The 20660-nt window shown below is 34.2% G+C and overlaps 1 protein-coding gene across 18 annotated transcripts in view; it reads right to left on the reverse strand.

Annotated features, from left to right (window-relative positions):
* The window catches only part of DLG1 (discs large MAGUK scaffold protein 1), a 272956-nt gene that overhangs the window by 150301 nt on the left and 101995 nt on the right, over nucleotides 1-20660 (reverse strand). For all 18 annotated transcript variants that reach the window (XM_060639586.3, XM_060639587.3, XM_060639595.3 and 15 more), the window contains one exon: nucleotides 6450-6614. In XM_060639586.3, the coding sequence (XP_060495569.1) occupies nucleotides 6450-6614 (165 nt within the window). The remainder of the gene's footprint in view (nucleotides 1-6449; nucleotides 6615-20660) is intronic.

Consider the following 20660-nt stretch of genomic DNA (forward strand, 5'->3'; position numbering starts at 1 on the left):
GAATAACTATTAACATTTAAATATGATTTTAACATTCTTTTTTCTGTAGTTTACTTTTAGTCAAAAAATGATGATAATATTAACTATAATAGAACTCTAAACAATAAAGCTTAAGTAAACTGAATATATCCACTTAGCGGATTATTACATAACCTAAAATATGATTTTGAAAAACTTATGACTGTGAGAAATTTATTTCATAACATGAAATGAAAGTAAGGACCATTCAGAAATATATACAGAATAAGTAGGCCCTCAATTTGCTCACCATTCCAAGTTCAAAAAATAAACTCACAAGTCTTCAGGTATAGTAACAAAAGCAAGGATTAAATAATCTCAGTAAAAAATGTAAGAGGTTGAGAGGAAAAACAATATTAAAACTCTAAAATACTAAATAAATAAATAAATTACTAAGTAACTGCAAAGCTAATATACTGTAAATGCTACATAATAGGTATTTTCCTTACACTTTTATCTTTATGATCTAGCCTATTAAATTTCAAAATGTACAACTGTACTAAGAGAAGACTTTAAATAATTTTTTAAACAGAACAAAAAACACACAGTTCACCTACTTCTCCCATTTCCCTGTGTCTTATAACCACCAATCTTTTGTCCATATTATAACAGAGATCACTGGTTTTTGTCTTTCTCTGACTTATTAGCATAGTGCCCTCAAAGTCAAACCATGTTGTCACAAAAGGCAAAATTTCATTCTCTTTGACCACATGTACCATGTTTTCTTCAACCACTCTTCCACTGATGGATACTTAGGTTGTTTCCATATCTTGGCTACTATAAATAATGCTGCAATGAACATGGGGGTGCATGTATCTTTTTGAATTAGTGTTTTCATTTTCTTCAAATAAATACACAGAAGCAGATCTGCTGAATCATATGGTAGTTTTATTTTTAATTTTCTGATGAACTTCCATACTATTTTCTATAATGGTTTTACCAATTTGCATTCCCACCAACAGTACATGAGGGTTTCTTGCCAACACTTATTATTTCTTGTCCTTTTGTTAACAGTCATTCTAAAAGGTGTGAGGTAATATCTCACTGTGGTTTTGACTTGCATTTCCCTGATGATTAATGATGTTGGGTATCTATGTTTTCATGTACCTGTTGGTTATCCAAGGTCTTCTTCGGAAAAAATGAATATTCAGATCTTCTGGCATTTTTTAATCAGTTTTTTTTTTTTTGTTTTTTTTTTTTGCTATTGAGTTGTAGGAGTTCCTTACGTATTTTGGATATGGCTCCTTATCCATTAATTATCCATGATTTGCCATTATTTTCTCCCATTCAGTAGTATGCCTTTTCATCTTGGTGGCATGGCTTCCTTTGCTGAGCAGAAAGCTTTTTAGCTTGATATAATCCCATTTAGTTTATTTTTGCTTTTGTTTCTTTTGCTTATGGTGTCATTTTCAAAAAATCATCACTGAGACCTATGTCAAGGAGATTACTGCCTATGTTTTCTTCTAGGACAAGACTAAGCTGAGAAGACTGATGACACAGATGGATTATTTGCTTAGAAAAACTCTGATCATATACCAATACCTTCTGTCTGAGCACCATCTTGTGGTCAAACTGTATGCAAACCATAAGCTTACCTTAATACATCAGGGCCATCCAAAAAAGAGAAGATAAAATTCAACAACATTTTAATATATTCCAGAGATGTGAAAACAAAACTCATTTCAAAAGGTATGCATAATATACTCAAAATGGGAAAGATTCTATTCCTGTACTAGTTTAATAGGCATATATTTGCTTATGACTATCTTTTCTGTTACCCTCACTTCTCACATTGGAAAAACTACCAACTACTGCTAGTGATTTCATTTGATACTGTTCTCAGTACTACTGGATGAAATGTATCCAGGCTAGGAGATATACTTATTTAAAATAATTACCTGCTAACACACTGTTCTATCTTCAATTTCAAGTCCTGCTTAACTATGTTTACTTTTGCACATATTGATTTGAACATAAGTTTCCTCGTCATTGACAACAAAGCCAAATATAATTCCCTCAGTGATCAGTGCAACATCCCATACCAAGCTGCCTCCATGTACCTACTGCCCTCCTTGTCACTTCATCCTGACTTAAATATATTTTGAAACAGGCTGGACTTTTATTTATTCAATTTACTGTTTACCATTTTTCCTAATTCTCAGCTCATTTTCTGTTTTAGGAATCTTGACACTGTTCTTATTATGATATACTATTATATTTATAACTGTTTAAAATGTAAGCTTTTTAAAAAGATTCTTATACACCACAAAAATTTATCCACTATGTCTTTTTCTTCCATTTTCACCATTATACTGACAATTTCTTCCTTCAAACTGCCCAGGACTGGCAAGAAAGTTTCCCTTTCAGAGTCTTAAATCATAATTACCTTCAGGTTAAATAAGGCCTGAATAAAGTAACTTTCAATCACTATCTTATTTCATTCATTATTTCAGTAATAAGAATCAGCACCAGCACTGCAAGAACCTAATAGATTATTTCATAGCACATGTTATGGTGGCAAACCCCTCATAAGGCCACTCATCAGCTCTGGATTGAGGCCCTTCACACCTTACACTCATTTCCGAATAAGTTCCCTAAGCTACAGTATCATGAACCTTCCTGTATTTTTACCCTGATTATCACCCTGCTACTGTACTTATTTTCCCCAGTAACTGCCTTCTCCTCTGAATTGGCATCTTGTGCACACCCTTCAACACTTTATCCAAAGTCAATTTTCTTTTTTCAGACACCTCCAAACATTTAATTTTTCTCTTTATTTTCTCATGTTATATATTGTTATATCTCTCCATAAAAAATACTAATCACTGAAATCTAACAGTTACTAACATAGATGTTTAATAAATGTTAAATGTGTATTATTTAATAATCAAAACTAATATTCTAGCAGGTGATATTTTTCCAAAATCATATAATCAACTTTATTTAAAAGTTTTCAAAAATTTACACAACAGTCAATGAGAAAGTTCACTTCTGCTAGTCCTCTACTAGCTATAGGTGCACTCAATCTTACATTTAGTTTAGCAATGCCCAGGGTCAACTGTGAGGGCTTTCCACGTATTCTTTAATGTTCATCAGTTTGTTTATATTTAACTTTTAAAAAGGGGGTGGGATGCTCACTGCCCATGCCTCTATCAGAATCTGCATATATACAGAAGTAACTACCAAAACACTTACCAAGACTGAGGAGTTGAGTGTGTGCAAACTGGCTTTGCATAGTTTATAACAATCAGAATGACCAGATATTCAAAATATCAGACACAAAGAATTATACCTACCTGGGAGAATTTTTTGACTAAAGTAATAGGTTATATTAATTCAGGCAACAGAAACTAGGCATAGACTGACAAGAACAGCATATAAAGCAGGACACAGTGCTTCCAATTCAAGTGTTCTAAAGTTATGTTATTCAGAATGAGGATAGAAGAGATTTCTTGACTTGAGATTTTTGTAAGTTAAAAATGTGTATTAAGGGGCGCCTGGGTGGCTCAGTCGGTTGGGCGTCCGACTTTGGCTCAGGTCACGATCTCGCGGTATGTGAGTTCGAGCCCCGCGTCCGGCTCTGTGCTGACTGCTCAGAGCCTGGAGCCTGTTTCAGATTCTGTGTCTCTCTCTCTCTCTCTGACCCTCCCCCGTTCATGCTCTGTCTCTCCCTGTCTCAAAAATAAATAAACGTTAAAAAAAAATTTTTAAAAAAATGTGTATTAAAATTTCTAGGATAACCATTAAAGGAAGAGAAACAGATGGAAATTGGACATGAGAAAATATAACCTAATGTAAGATATGAAAGGAATAAATGTCTCCTATTGAGATAGAGAAGCTGAAGGAACTACATTTTAGAAAGGTTCCATTTCTGCTGTTTTTCTACTGGAGCCCCCATTTACTCGTGTTCGATATTTTGCACCTGAGTAAAAACCAGAGACACTAAGTTCCCACTCCAAGGAGGAAACAAGAAAGTTCACCATTCTCTGGGTTTTGTCCTAGGCCCCCCAAACACCTGATAACACCTAAGAAGAGTCAGATCCCAAACACGTTCCAGGATGTTAGCTTTTAAAAAGCCTTGGCTGACACTAGCTAGCATAAATACCCTCTACCTTTCATGATTTATAAAACAAAACCTATTACTCACCTGACATTTGCCTCTGATTAGACCCTCCGCTGGATTCCTGAAGGAACACATATCCTGGACCCCTTTACAATATAAACCCCAGGCCCCAAGCAACAAAGACACTCATTCTCCTTTCCTTTCGGAGTCTCACAGACATTCCATCTACTATTCTTTACCTGTCACTTATGCTACTCAGTAAACTCTGCTTTCACTTTCTCCAGCTCCTGTTTGATTTTTATCCTGCACAAAGCCAAGTACCCTTTTGGCTGGTCCTGCAGGAACCCCCTTCTGGATTTTTGGACCACCCTGACTGTATCAGTATGTTTAAAAATTAAGCAACATACCTCTAAATAATTCATGGGGCAAAAATAAGTAAGTAAATAAATAAATAAATAAAGGAAATGTTAGAATAATAAAAAAAATTTACATGTTAAAACTTGTGGGATACAGCTAAAGTGATATTTAAGGGAAATTTTACAAACTCAAATACTGATACTATTAACAATAAGCAACCAACTTAAGAAACTAGGGAGAAAAAAATAAACCCAAAGAAAGTAGAAGAGAAAAAAATAATCATGGTAAGAGGAGAAAGGGGAAAAGATAAAAGGAGAATTGTCTATGTCACTAATAGCCAACCGATTTTTTCTTCTTTGTATCTCTCATTTAGTCTCCCAAGGGAAGATCAGACTGCTCCTTACCAAACAAAATCTGTAATTTATATGCAGGCTATCCACACATTTATATTTATAGATGTACATGAACGTGTGTATTATGTAGGTATATGTGTGTATGAAAACAAGGAGGGTGGGGATAGCAGCACATGGGGGAAGAATACAAGATTTAAAAAGATTTTTTTTAATGTTTATTTTTTTTTAAGAGGTGGGGGAGGGGCAGAGAGAGAGAGAGAAGGAGACACAGAATCTGAAGCAGCTCTCAGCACAGGAGCCCAATGTGGGGCTAGAATGCACAAACTGTGAGACCATGACCTGAGCTGAAGTCAGAGGCTTAACCGACTGAGCCACCCAGGTGCCCCAAGAACACAAGAGTTTTTAAAAAGAGATGAATCTTTGACAAGACCATCTTTTGGCAAGAATGATCAAGGGGGAAAAAAACAAAACAAGGCACAAGTAATTACTAGGAATGAAAAAGGAGCCACACTTAAATATGCTATAGACAAAAAAAAAAAAAAAAAAACCTCACAGGATATTAATAATATTTTGAAATAAATATGAAATGGACAAATTCCTAGAAAAAAAATAACCTAGCAAAACTATCAATAGAAAATCTAAATGATACTACAACGATTAAAATTTTTAACCAGTAATACAAAATCATCCCTCAAAGAAAATTATAAAACAGAAGATTTTTACTAGGAAAAAAATTATCCTTATTCACAATACATAAAATCAACATATGATTAGTATCCAGAATATATAAAGAACTTATACAAATCATTAGAAAGGACAACCCAAGACCATATAAATAGGCAAAAATCTTGAGAGTTTATGTATCACAGAAGAGAAAACCTAAATGACCGATATTTTCAACCTTATTATCAAACAGAGAAATGAACATTAAAGTCACAATGAGATACTATTCCAAGCCCAAAATATGGCAAAAATAATAACACCACGCATTGATGAGAATATGGATCATTTAAAACTCAAATATTGCTGCTGAAAAGGTAAAATATACAACCACTTGGAAAATAATCTGGTGTTACCCACGAAGATATTTATACATAACCTATGTTTTTTATAGCATGTTATTAAAAGAAAACTCTAGAGCAGTAAAAATAATCTTAGGAATATAATATTGAGCAAAAGAAGTCAAGTTGAGATTATATACAGTATACGCTACTTATATAAAATTTAAGATTGGCAAAATAAACAATATATTGATTAGAAATCTAAATATGTGGTAGAGCTTTATAAGAAACTAGGATTGTGGTTATTTCTGAGGGGAGTTAATGCCAGTATTAATGCTCTTTGTCTATAACATTTAAAATATATACTAACATTTAAAACAAATTTTTTAAATATTCCAATGAGTAATATTTGAAACATAAGTTATTTCCTTTGTGGGAATTTTTAGGCTTAGAATCACTGAATAAATTCTTTTAATAAAATATATCTTTAAAAGTGTTTTTAGAATGCTAATAAATATTATAAAATTCTTATAACTAAGAAACCAGAAATAAGAGGTAAAAATTCTACATAAAAGAATAGTTCTTTCTGAGCATTAGCTATACAAGTAACAAAAGTAATATATAATTCATAGCAACAAAATAAAGTCATCATCTTACCTTTATTGGTGAAATATGAGAATGGGAAACAAATCCATGGACATTCTCAATTTCTGACAGGTTCTTCTCTGAGACATGAACTAATTCCGGACCTATCACCTCATTAGTGATTTGTGGGGATATGTGCTCTTGAGGAGGTGTATCTTCATCCTGATACCGGTATTTCTGTAAAAAAAATTATTAAATATGAAAAAGCCCTGAAAGGCAAAGTGAGTTCAATTTGAATCATGGTTTCATAACTAACCAAATACTCAATAATATTTAACTGTATGAAAAGTGTACTGTATGGTTTAATGCAGAAAGTCTGAGAGAAATAGGCCTCCATTTTAAAGCCATTCCAAATTTTAATAAAATTATTTGATTAAAAATAATTCAGATTCTGGGGTGCCTGGGTGGCTCAGTTGGTTAAGGTCCGACTTCAGCTCAGGTCACGATCTCACAGACCGTGAGTTCGAGCCCCGCGTCGGGCTCTGGGCTGATGGCTCAGAGTCTGGAGCCTGCTTCCGATTCTGTGTCTCCCTCTCTGTCTGCCCCTCCCCCGTTCATGCTCTGTCTCTCTCTCTCTGTCTCAAAAATAAACGTAAAAAAAAAAAAAAAAAAAAAAAAAAATTCAGATTCTGGGAAGATGGGTGAATAGGAAGCACAAAGAATTTGTCTTTCCACTTAGACAACAATTACACATGCAGAAACTGTCTGATGTAACTATTCTGGAACTCTGGAATCTGTTGAAGTCTTGCAACTACCAGGGGAAAACATGGGATGGTAAACTGTGATTAATTTAGGTTAAATCTACCACCTCAATTCATCACAGTACTGGAAGTTGCACCCAGAGCAATTAGGCAAGAAAAAAAAATAAAAGGCACCCAAATTGGAAAGAAGAAGTAAAATGATCTCTGTCTGCAGATGATATAATGTTATATGTAGAAAACCCTAAAGACTCAGCAAAAAAGCTGTTAGAGCTAATGAATTCAGCAAAGTAGCTGGATACAAAGTCAACACAAAATTCAGTTGCGTTTCTATATATAATCTAAAAAGAAAATTACAAAAACAGTTCCATTTACAATAGCATCAAAAAGAATAAAATACTTGGGAATAAACTTTACTTGTACAATGAAAACTATAAAATACTGCTGAAAGAAATTAAAGATGACAGAAAAAAAATGGAAACACATCCTGTGTTTATAGATTGGAAGACTTAGTATTATTAAGATGTCAATATTACCCAAAGCAATTTACAATCTCTGTCAAAATCCCAATGACATTTTTTTGCAGAAAGAGAAAAACCCATTCTAAACTTCATGTGGAATCTCAAGGAACCTGAACTGCCAAAATAATCATGAAAAAGAATAAAGCTGGAGGACTCACACTTCCTCATTTCAAAACTTACTATGAAGCTACAGTATTCAAAACAGTTTGGTACTGGCATAAATACAAATGTACAGACCAATGGAACAGAATAAAAGTCCAGAAGTAAACCTTCACATAAATGATCAAATTATTTTCAACAAGGGTGCCAAGACTATTCAATAGGGAAAAGATCATCTTTTCAACAAGCGGTACAAGCGGTAATTCCACTTCTAGAAACTAATCTTAGATATAACATCAGTGAATCACAAACATGTGCATTGTAAAATATATAAAAAATCCCTTTAACTATGAATTTGACTGCTGAAAGTTATTGCACAACCTCCAACATCACCACTTTAAATAACATCCTTCTATGAAATGGTAATTACATGGAAAACAATCAGATTCACATCAATATTTGCCAGTTCATTTAGCATGATAGAAGAAATGTTTTTACATGTAAACCTCAAATTATTTTCAAAACCAGTGAAAAGAACTCTCTAACTTTATCCTGAGTAAGGCTGAAGTTATAAATATACTTTAACAAAGTTTAACATATTTTAACAGTGTTTAAATTTTTTTAACATTTATTTATTTATGACAGACAGAGAGAGAATGGGGGGGGGGGGGTAGGGCAGAGAGAAAAGGAGACATAGAATCTGAAGCAGGTCCAGGCTCTCAGCTGTCAGTCAGCACAGAGCCCAATGCAGGGCTCGAACTCACAGCCTGCAAGATCATGACCTGAGCCGAAGTCAGACGCTTAACTGACTGAGCCACCCAGGCACCCCAACACAGTTTAAATGCTCAATTGGGCAGAAATAAAATCTAAGTACTTCTATATCTTAATAGGAGATACAATTATACGGAAGGAAACTTGATTATCATCTTCTCTTTTTTTTCCTTCTCCCCAGGCTCTCCCTCATAATCATCTTTTCATACTTAACGGGTACTCCAAAACTTAATATGTACTTGGGAGAGAGTACATGCAGAAAGATGTTCACTACAGTATAGTTTGGAATGAAGAAAAATTGGAAACAAGCTTCTTATCAATAAAACAACAAAAGGTAAATAAATATTGGTACAGTCATTCTACAAAAATTATGTAGATATTAAAATGGGTAAAAATCTACTTATTTTAATAGGAAAAGCTGAAGACATGGATTAATGAATGAGAAAAGCATGTTTTGAAGCTAACAAACACAGTTTGAACATTTTAAAGCAAAGCAATTCTACACTTATGTATGTGTATGTATGTATAATCATATGTATATGCATATGCAATGTGTATATGTGTGTGTATATATATATACATATATATATATATCTTCATGTGTATATGTCTCTGTGTGTATGTCTGTGAATGTGTGTATATATTGAGATGATACCATGCACATTTTCAGATCACAATGCTATGAAACTTGAAATCAACCACAGGAAAAAGTTTGGGAGACCTCCAAATACATGGAGGTTAAAGAACATCTTACTAAAGAATGAATGAGTCAACAGGCAATTAAAGAAGAAATTGAATAAAAATAATAAAAAAAAAACAAACACCAAAAAACCCCATACAGATCAATGAAACAAAGAGCTGGTTTTTCAAAAAAAATAAACAAAATTGATAACCCCCTAGCCAGACTTCTCAAAAAGAAAAGAGAGAGGACCCAAATAGATAAAATCATGAATGAAAATGGAATTATTACAACCAGTCCCTCAGAAATACAAGCAATTATCAGAGAATACTATGAAAAATTACATGCCAACAAACTGGACAACCTGGAAGAAATGGACACTTTCCTAGACACGTACACACTATCAAAACTCAAAAGGGAAGAAACAGAAAATTTAACAGACCTATCACTAGTGAAGAAATTGAATCAGTTACCAAAAATCTCCCAACAAACAAGAGTCCTGGACTGGATGGCTTCCCAGGGGAATTCTACCAGACATTTAAAGCAGAGTTAATACCTACCCTTCTCAAGCTGTTCCAAAAAATAGAAACGGAAGGAAAACTTCCTGACTTATTCTATGAAGCCAGCATTACCTTGATTCCCAAACCACACAGAGACCCCACAAAAAAAGGAGAATTACAGGTCAATATCCCTGATGAACATGGATGCAAAAATTCTCAACAAGATACTAGCAAATTGAATTCAATAACATATTAAAATAATTATTCACCATGATCAAGTGGGATTCATTCCTGGGCTGTAGGGCTGGGTCGATATTTGCAAACCAATCAATGTGATACATCAATGTGAGGCTGAAGTTATAAATATACTTTAACAAAGTTAAAAGATCATATGATCATATGATCAAAAGATCATATGACGGGATCATATGATCAAAAGATCATATGACGGGATCATATGATCAAAAGATCATATGACGGGATCATATGATCAAAAGATCATATGACGGGATCATATGATCCCGTCAATAGATGTAGAAAAAGCATTTGACAAAATACAGCATCCCTTCTTAATAAAAACCCTCAAGAAAGTTGGGATAGAAGGAGCATACCTAAACATCATAAAAGTCATATATGAAGAGCCCATAGCTAATATCATCCTCAATGGGGAAAAACTGAGAAGATTCCCCCTGAGATCAGGAACACAACAGGGATTTCCACTCTCACCGCTGTTGTTTAACATAATGTTGGAAGTCCTAGCATCAGCAATCAGACAACAAAATGAAATAAAGGCATCAAAATTGGCCAAGAAGAAGTTAAACTTTCACTTTTTGCAGAAGACGTGATACTCTACACAGAAAACCCGAAAGATTCCACCAAAAGTCTGCTAGAACTGATACAAGAATTCAGCAAAGTCGCAGAGTACAAAATCAAGGTACAGAAATCGGTTGCATTTCTATACATCAATAATGAAGCAAAAGAAAGAGAAATCAAGAAATTGATCCCATTTATAATTGCACCAAGAACCATAAAATACCTAAGAATAAGCCTAACCAAAGATATAAAAGATCTGTATGCTGAAAACTATAGAAAACTTATGAAGGAAATTGAAGAAGACACAAAGAAACAGAAAAACATTCCATGCTCACGGATTGGAAGAATAAATATTGTTAAAATGTCAATACTACCCAAAGCAATCTACACATTCAATGCAATCCCAATCAAAATTGCACCAGCATTCTTCTCCAAGCTAGAACAAACAATCCTAAAATTTGTATGGAACCACAAAAGACCCCAAATAGCCAAAGTAATATTGAAAAAGAAAACCACAGCGGGAGGCATCACAATCCTAGACTTCAGCTTCTACTACAAAGCTGTAATAATCAAGAAAGCATGGTATTGGCACAAAAACAGACACATAGACCAATGGAATAGAGAACTCAGAATTGGACCCACAAATGTATGGCCAACTAATCTCTGACAAAGCAGGAAAGAGTATCCAATGGAAAAAAGACCATCTCTTTAGCAAATGATGCTGGGAGAACTGGACAGCAACATGCAGAAGAATGAAACTAGACCACTTTCTTATATCACACACAAAAATAAAATGGATGAAAGACCTAAACATGAGACAGGAAACCATCAAAACCCTAGAGGAGAAATCAGGCAACAACCTCTTTGACCCCAGCCACAGCAATTTCTTGCTCGACACATCTCCAAAGGCAAGGGAATTAAAAGCAAAAATGAACTACTGGGACCTCATCCAAATAAAAAGCTTCTGCACTGCAAAGGAAACAATCAACAAAACTAAAAGGCAACCGACAGAATGGGAGATATTTGCAAATGACATATTGGATAAAGGGTTAGTATCCAAAAATCTATAAAGAACTTACCAAACTCAACACCCAAAAAATAAATAATCCAGTGAAGAAATGGGCAGAGACATGAATAGACACTTTTCCAAAGAAGACATCCAGATGGCCAACAGACATGTGAAAAGATGCTCAACATCACTCACTATCAGGGAAGTACAAACCAAAACCACACTGAGATACCACCTCACACCAGTCAGAGTGGCTAAAGTTAACAACTTAGGAAACAACAGATGCTGGCGAGGATGTGGAGAAACAGGAACCCTCCTGCACTGTTGGTGGGAATGCAAGCTGGTTACAGCTGCTCTGGAAAACATTGTGGAGGTTCCTCAAAAAATTAAAAATAGAACTACCCTATGACCCAGCAACAGCACTACTAGGAATTTATCCAAGCATACAGGAGTGCTGATTCATAGGGCATATGTACACCAATGTTTATAGCAGCGCTTTCAATAATAGCCAAATTATGGAAAGAGTCTAAATGTCCATCAACTGACGAACGGATAAAGAAGATGTGGTTGATATATACAATGGAATACTACTTGGCAATGAGAAAGAATGACATCATGTCATTTGCAGCAATGTGTATAGAACTGGAAGGTATTATGCTAAGTAAAATAAGTCAGTCAGAGAAAGACAGGTATCATATGTTTTCACTCATATGTGATCTTGAGAAACTTAACAGAAGACCATGGGGGAAGGGAAGGGTTTGAAAAAAACACAGTTACAAACAGAGAAGGAGGGAGGCAAACCATAGGAGACTCTTAAATACAGAGAACAAACTGAGGGTGGATGGGGAGGTGGGGGAGAGAGGAAAACAGGTAATGGGCATTGAGGAGGGCACTTGTTGGGATGAGCACTAGGTGTTGTATATAAGCGATGAACCACAAGAATCTACCCGCAAAAGCAAGAGCACACTTTACACACTGTATGTTAGCCAATTTGACAAATTATATTAAAAATAAAAAATACATTAAAAAATAATAAACTGGGGTTTCCCAGTAAAAATCACTCTATACTCATGGAACCATTCAATGTGGTCCTCTGGCTTCTGTATTTCCTGCAAAGTGGCAGCTAAATGCAATAACCTGATCAGTCTCATGTTTAATCCTTTTGGCAAGACTACAGTTGGTACTGTGTCCTCTTATTAAGAAGCACATAATGTCTGGTTATGTCTTTTTGTGATGTTAGCAGGCCTTGATATTCAATGCCTAAATCAATTCATTCACTGGGGGCTGCAAAATGGTAACAATCTAATTCTACTATTTCATTTTCATGTATTAAATGGTATACATATATAAAAAATATTTCCCTTCACCTACTACTTAGTTACCTATTGGTATGGTTCACACATGAACTTACCAGTTTTAAAGACAGATTAAAAAAAATAAAACTGGTTCCCTATCACCCTCTTAAAGCAATGAAGAGGTTTTTAGATATTATTGAATGCACTACTGGTCAAAATCGCATTTGGCTTTTTTTCAGCAAATGACAGGCTGATCCTAATATTCAGATGGGGTTGCATAAGACCCAGAATAGTTAAAACAATCTTTACACAGAAAAGCAAAGTAGAGGACCCACGCATCCCCATTTCAAGACAATCTACAAAGCTATATTAGTCAAGATGGTGATACTGGTGTAAGGATAGACATGTATCAAGGGAGCAGAATTAAAAGTGGAGAAACATACCACTATGTTTATAGTCAACATGGGTGCCAAGAGAATTTAATGGGGGAAAGAACAGTCATTTCAACAAATGATGCTGAAACAACTGGAAGGAAAGTAATTAAATAAGACCTCTAACACTATGTACAAAAACTAATTCAAAATGGATCAAGACCTAAATATAAGAGCTAAAACATAAAACTCCTAGAAGAAAACATAAGTATACATCTTTATAACCTTGGATTCGGCAATGTTTCCTACTTACAATATCTAAATCACAAGAAACCAAAGGAAAAAAAACAGGTAAATTTGATTCAATATAAATGAAAAACTTTTGTTCACCAAAGAGCACTATCAAAAAAGTGAAAACCCACAGTATGGGTGAAAATATTTGCACATCATTTTTTGGTAACACTATCTAGAATACATAGTGTATCTGATAAGTCTCCTGAATACATAATGAATCCTTACAGCTCAACAATAAAAAGACAACTCAATTTTAAAATGGGCAAAGGATTTAAACAGACACTTCTCCAAAGATATATAAATAGCCAGTAAGTACACACAAAAAAAGCTCAACCATCATTTGTTATTACAAAAATGCAAACCAAAACCACAATGAGTTATCACTTCATATCTACTAGGATGGTCATAATAAAAAAGACTGAAAATATAATACATTTTGGTGAGGATATGGAGAAATGAGAATCCTCAGTGCTGGGCAGGGAGAGGGAGGAGGAATAAAATAGTATAGCCATTCCAGAAAACAGTTTGGCAGTTCCTCAAAAGGTAAAAAGAGTTACCATGTGACTGAGTAATTTCACTCTTACTATACTATCCAAGAGAACTGCAAAGGTGCACCCACACAAAAACTTGTACACCAATATTCATAGTATTATTATTCATAACAGCCCCAAAGTGGAAACAACCCAAATGTCTATCAATTTATAACTGGATAAACAAAATGTGGTATATTCATACAATGGAATATTATTCATATTTACATATCCTACAACATGAAACTTTGAAAGTACACTAAGTGAAAAAAGCTGGAAACAAAAACCATAGGCTGTATAACTCCGTTTATATGAGACGTTCAGAATAGGCAAGTTCATAGAACTTGATAAGTGATTTTCAAAGACTGGGAGAGGATGAAATAGGAACAAACTGCTGGTAGGTACAGAGTTTTTTTTTCGGTGATGAAAATGTTCTGAAGTTAGTAATGATGGCTATACAACCTTGTGCACAAAACTATACACTTTAAAGGGGTGAATGTTATGGTATGTGAATAGATTAATTTTAAAACTATTATTAAAATGTCATCAGGGGCACCTGGGTGGCTCAGTCATTTAAGCATCTGACGTCGGCTCTGGTCAGGATCTTGTGGTTTGTGATTTTGAGCCCCACAATCAGGCTCCACGCTGACAGTGCGGAGCCTGCTTGGAATTCTTTCTCCTTCTCTCTCCACCCCTCTATCACTTGCTCTCTGTCTCTCAAAATATATAAACTTTAAAATAAAATGTTATTATAAATGGATGGATTACACCTACTTGACTGGCTTTAATCCACTGCAAATATCTTTTCTTATCTCTAGCCAGTAAAAATCTCTTCTTCATCTCAGAGTTGCCTTTTAAAGAAGCTTAATACAACAAAATATAGCTACCAAAAGGAGAATTCTATTTTTTACTAATGATTGAAAACAGAGACCCTAGAGTTACAATTATTACTTGAGAAAGTATTTCCAAGTAGCTTTCCAGCCCACCATTACATTGTGTAATATTCGTCTGTATTTCTTATTATCTAAAGATTGATCTCAACCAATTACCGAAAAATGTTTAACATTAAAATTTCATATAAAACCAGTTTGCTAATACAGAAGAATGCATAAAACTGAGCCAAGTGGTCCAAGTCTAACTTACTTAACACTTGTACTAGAAAAGAATTACAAAATGGGGATGAGAAGAGCATAAAGGAGGAAGAAGATTTAAAAATGACTGTAGTAAGAACATTTCTAAGTACCCATTTAGAAATTTCCTCATTTGTTTTTATGTTTTTAAAGCTGGTATCTTTAGTATCAAACCTTCCATTGCTCTTAATCTTGATTAACAATACTGGCAACATTATTTTAATTACTGACAACTGTCACTTAAAAGCTATTTTAATTTGCAATGTAACTATGTTACTACTTCACTGCAGTTATGTATTTTCCAGAACTGTTTCTTAATAAAGTTTTCTGATAATGGAAACCATGCAGATATTCAAATCTATTAGAAAATTGACAATCGTTGAAATGAAGAAATGAAGTAAATAGTGAATAGTGAAGTAAAACACTATTTTACTAGTATAAAGTTCTTAAATTAATGTTGACCAGAATTAAACATAATTGTCAGTTTGTAAATATCTCCTTACCTACCTCTCAACCTATAAATACTTGGTCTTCCAGTAATAAACTAAAAAGAAATATTTTACACCACATACATTTTACTAGCATTGTTCCACGTACTCCCAACATACTTGTTGTAAGAAAGCAATAAATAAAACATCAACTTAAGAGCAGTGGTACAGTTTAATGTGAATTTCTAAAACAGGTGAATATTGTATGTTGAGGAATGCACAGACAGAATCACCGACAGTTTGGAACCTAATTTCCAAATTTCAATAAAAACAGAGGTGCTGGGTATGGTACTGTGGGTGTCTATAAATATGGGGATAAATAAAACTTAGACGTTGATATATATATTTTAAATGTTTCTTAAAATTCAATGGTAAAGACTTGTATAGAAAGAGAACTCAAAAAACCATTAGGAAAGAGAAGAAATTTAAAAAAGAAAGAAAAAGTTTTTTAACTAATAGAAATTAGGAAATGGCAGGAAAGAGTTAAAATACATGCAGGAAAACTATGATAAATACAAAATAAGATGAAAGAAATTAAAAATGAATGATCACAATAAATGTAAACATATTATAAGTACATTGAAATTCTATCAAGAAAATAGCTCATTCTTGCATTCCTGAGGACGATGAAAAGCTTCCAAATTCATTAGACAATCAGATTATAGAACCTTAAAAAACAAGAAACTAATCTTACTTCAAATATGAAGACAAAAATGTTCTGGAAGGAAAAACATGGTTCATGTATTCATGGCTTTTTTAACCATATGAACAGATCAAAGAAAAACCAAGTTCATGAGATCATCTCAGTGGATGCTTAAAGAACATCTAAGTGTCTGCCACAATGTTAAACTCATTCCTAATAGAGTGGGGGCGATAGCTCTTATTAATATAGACATAAAAAAATCAAGAGTCAGATGCCTAGCCAACTGAGCCACCCAGGTGCCCAGCAATCATCATATTTAGTGATGCAACATTAAAAGCATTTCTATAAAGTGAAAATCAAGGCAGTATCATTTCTTCGCATTTTTCTTCCTAGCATTTCTAAATAATAAGCTAAAAGCAAAAAACAAAAAACAAAAAAAAAAACCCAAAAAACAGATATAACTGCCTAAAACCACCCCTTAAAATTGTAAAAACAATTTCAAAGGAGTGTGAGCATTTTTTTCAGAGGAGATGTTCAGAGTTTTAATTAGTTTCTCAAAGAATTTGGGATAATTAGTTTAAGTAAGTTTGGGAGGGGCAGGGGAGTAAGGGCCAAGAACTGCTGTACTGGTTTCAAAATGACCTAGAATAATCACTTTTAGATATGTTATAGAAATGACAGAAGACTTTAAGGTGGGATAGAGAAAGTATGTGTATGTAATACTGTGTATAAGAAATTCAGTAATTCTTATGTAATGATACAAGGTATTACAAATGGCAAAAAGGTAAAATCCAATAGTCATAGTTCTAGTCCTAACTTCCACTTTGCTCTATTAAATTAGGACTATAAAGAACAGAAACCTGAATTTTTAAATGATTGGTTCTATAACAAAATAATAGAAAAAAGGCATATTTTTCTTATTTAAATTTTTTGTTTAAAATATTTTGATGTTTACTTATTTTTAAGAGAGAGAAAGAGACAGAGTGTGAAACAGAGGTGGGGCAGAGAGAGAGGAAGACACAGAATCTGAAACAGGCTCCAGGCTCTGAGCTGTCAGTACAGAGCCTGACACAGGGCTTGAACTCGTGAATCATGAGATCATGACCTGACCTGAAGTCAGATGCTCAACTGACTGAGCCACCCAGATGCTCCTAAAATTTTTTGTTTTAAAGGAAACTATTTTGTAGTTTCACAGCTTATTATTCATAACAAGATCTAAACCTCCATTTCAAAAAATATTTAGAAGACTTTGCCAAAATCTGTATTATGAACTTTTGAAAACCACAGTTCTAAACTCCATAGAGATGATAGTATGACCTTTCAAAAACAGGGTTTCCAGAAAATCAAAACCAGGATATTTTAACTTCTAAAACTGATCTACAAGCTAATACCATATTTTATCCAATCCAATGCATCATCAATCATAAGGCACCCCACTTATTTGTACCCCTTTAAAAGAAAAAACCCAACAAAATTGTGAAGTGCATCAACTACAAATGCTCCGAAATTCAAAAAGGTTAAAATTAGAAAAAAGTGTATCTTATAATCAATAAAATACATTAATTTAAAACTGCAGAAATGTTTTATACTTCTTCTCAAAAAGAATTATTTTCACTTTTTGGATCTTTAACAGCTAAAAATAATTATTTTCAAGAGTTAAAAGAAACTTTTAAGTTTCAAGGTCAAAATAAATGGCCTCAGAGACAAAGAAATAGGCATTTAATTTTGTCACTCAGCCTACAACCACAGCACAAAGGACTGAAAATACTGGCAACACTATACAGTTGACCCTTGAACAACACAGGTTTGAACTGCATGGGTCCACTTATATACAGTTTTGTTTTATTCTGTTTTTACAAATACAGGACAATACTGTATTTTCTCTTAAGATTTCTTTAACAGTTTTCTCTAGCTTACTTGATTATAAGAATACAACATATAATACATATACAAAACGTGTTAATAAACTGTTTATGTTATCATTAAGGTCAAAAGTAAGCTATTAGTAGTTAAGTATTGGGGGGGGGGGTCAAAAGTTACACAATTTTCAACTGTGCAGAGTAATAGCACTTCTAACCACCCCCAAGTTGTTCAAGGGTCAACTGCAATTAAAATAGGGTCAGTGGGTGTCAGACCAGTATAGGTCAAAGCCCCAAATACAGCTGGGCTACTTTTAAGATGGGCATAAAAGGCAGTGGAATGTATCACCTGTAAATAATCATGCTGGGTTGGGAGTAAATCGCTAGGTAAAAGGCCCAGCTGCAGGTTATTTGTCTTTAATTTTCTTAAATACAGTTCAAAGAACTCCTTGCTTTCAGGGTAGCAAAAGAGCCAAGGGCTTTCTTTTCTACTCTCCAGATAAAATTATAATCCTATACCTATGGCACAGGATTTCCTAGTTTAGGAAAAATTAAGTATGGACCAAAGTGATTTCCAGATTACATTAACATCATTCTCCTATTTATCAATCTTCAATGAGATAAAAGCAATACAAAACTGCATCCAAAACACTTACTGGTTTTTTTCTTAACAATGGTTTAATATGAAACTGCAGAAATAGAAACAGAAGAATCATCTAAATATAAACATATTAGACTGGCTTAGAGCTTATTTTTCTTGCCCATGACAAAAGCTGTTTTGAGACCATCTTACTGCCAGCTCCAGACAAACTGTTTTAAAGTGGGGCTATGTTGTTAGTAAAAAAACTGCTGGTTTGGGATAGCATCTACAATATGGTTTTTCCTATTTCATCGGTTCATTAATAAAATTAACTATTACATGCATTAACTGAGAACTGGGATGAAAAAGTTAGATACAATTAAACTATTGCCTATCGTTAAACAATTCTTAGCTTTCAACCCATATGAATAGAAACCAATCTATATAACCAAGGGAAACAATTTAGCCAAAAATTGATTACTTGTAGCAGAATTGATAAATATCTCTAAGTAAACAATTCTTCCAACTATTCACCTAGTTAAAACAAATAAATTTAAAATCCCCCGGGGCGCCTGGGTGGCTCAGTCGGTTGAGCGTCCGACTTCGGCTCAGGTCACGATCTTGCAGTCCGTGGGTTCGAGCCCCGCGTCAGGCTCTGGGCCCAGAGCCTGGAGCCTGCTTCTGATTCTGTGTCTCCCTCTCTCTCTGCCCCTCCCCCGTTCATGCTCTGTCTCTCTCTGTCTCAAGAATAAACAAGTGTAAAAAAATAAATAAATAAAATAAAAATAAATAAAATAAATAAATAAAATCCCTGAAACCACTGACAGCAACTGCTGAAAGGCTAAGGCCCAAGAATAGAATTACTAACTCAAAGCATTTTAAGAAAAGAATTGTGACAAGCCAAGATAAAAGATTTTCCCACACTCATCCATTTTTTATAAAAACACTTAACAAAGCAGGCATAGAAGGAACATACCTCAACATCATGAAGACCCATATATGAAAGACCCACAGCTAATATCATCCTCAATGGGGAAAAAGTGCAAGCCTTTCCCCTACAGTAAGGAATAAGGCAAAGATGTCCACTCTCACCATTACTATTTAACATAGTACCGGAAGTCTTAGCCTCAGCAGACAACAAAAAGAAATAAAAGGCATCCACATCAGCAAGGAAGAAGTCAAACTTTCACTATTTGCAGACAACATGACACCCTATGTAGAAAACCCAAAAGATTCCACCAAAAAACTCCTAGAACTAATACATTAATTCAGCAAAGTTGTAGGATATAAAATCAATGTGCAGAAATCTGTTGCATTTCTATATACCAAAAACAAAGGAGCAGAAAAAGAAATCAAGGAATTGATCCCATTTGCAAGTGCACCAAAAACAACAAGATACCTAGGAATAAACCTAACAAAGAGGTCAAAGATCTGTACTCTGAAAACTATGCCACACTTATGAAAGAAACTGAAGAGGAGATCAAAAAATGGAAAAGCATTCAATGCTCATGAATTGGAAGGACAAACATTAAAATGTCTATACTACCCAAGCAATCTACACATTTAATGCAATCCCTATCAAAATACCACCAGCATTTTTCACACCGCTAGAATAAACAACCCTAAGATTTGTAAGAAACCACAAAAGACTCCAAATAGCCAAAGTCATCCCGAAAAAGAAAAACAAAACTAGAGGCATCACAATTCTGGATTTCAAGCTACATTACAAAGCTAAAATCATCAAGACAGTATGGCACTGGAACAAAAACAGACACACAGATCAATGGAAGAGAACAGAGAACCCAGAAATGGACCTACAATGTATGGTCAACTAATCTTCGATAAAGCAAAAAAGAGTATCCATGCTGTTGGGAAAATTGGACAGCGACATGCAGAAGAATGAAACTGGAACACTTTCTTACACCACACCAAAAATAAACTCA

The sequence above is a fragment of the Panthera onca genome, chromosome C2, assembly GCF_046562875.1.
Source record: "Panthera onca isolate mPanOnc1 chromosome C2, mPanOnc1 haplotype 2, whole genome shotgun sequence".
Taxonomy (NCBI): domain Eukaryota; kingdom Metazoa; phylum Chordata; class Mammalia; order Carnivora; family Felidae; genus Panthera; species Panthera onca.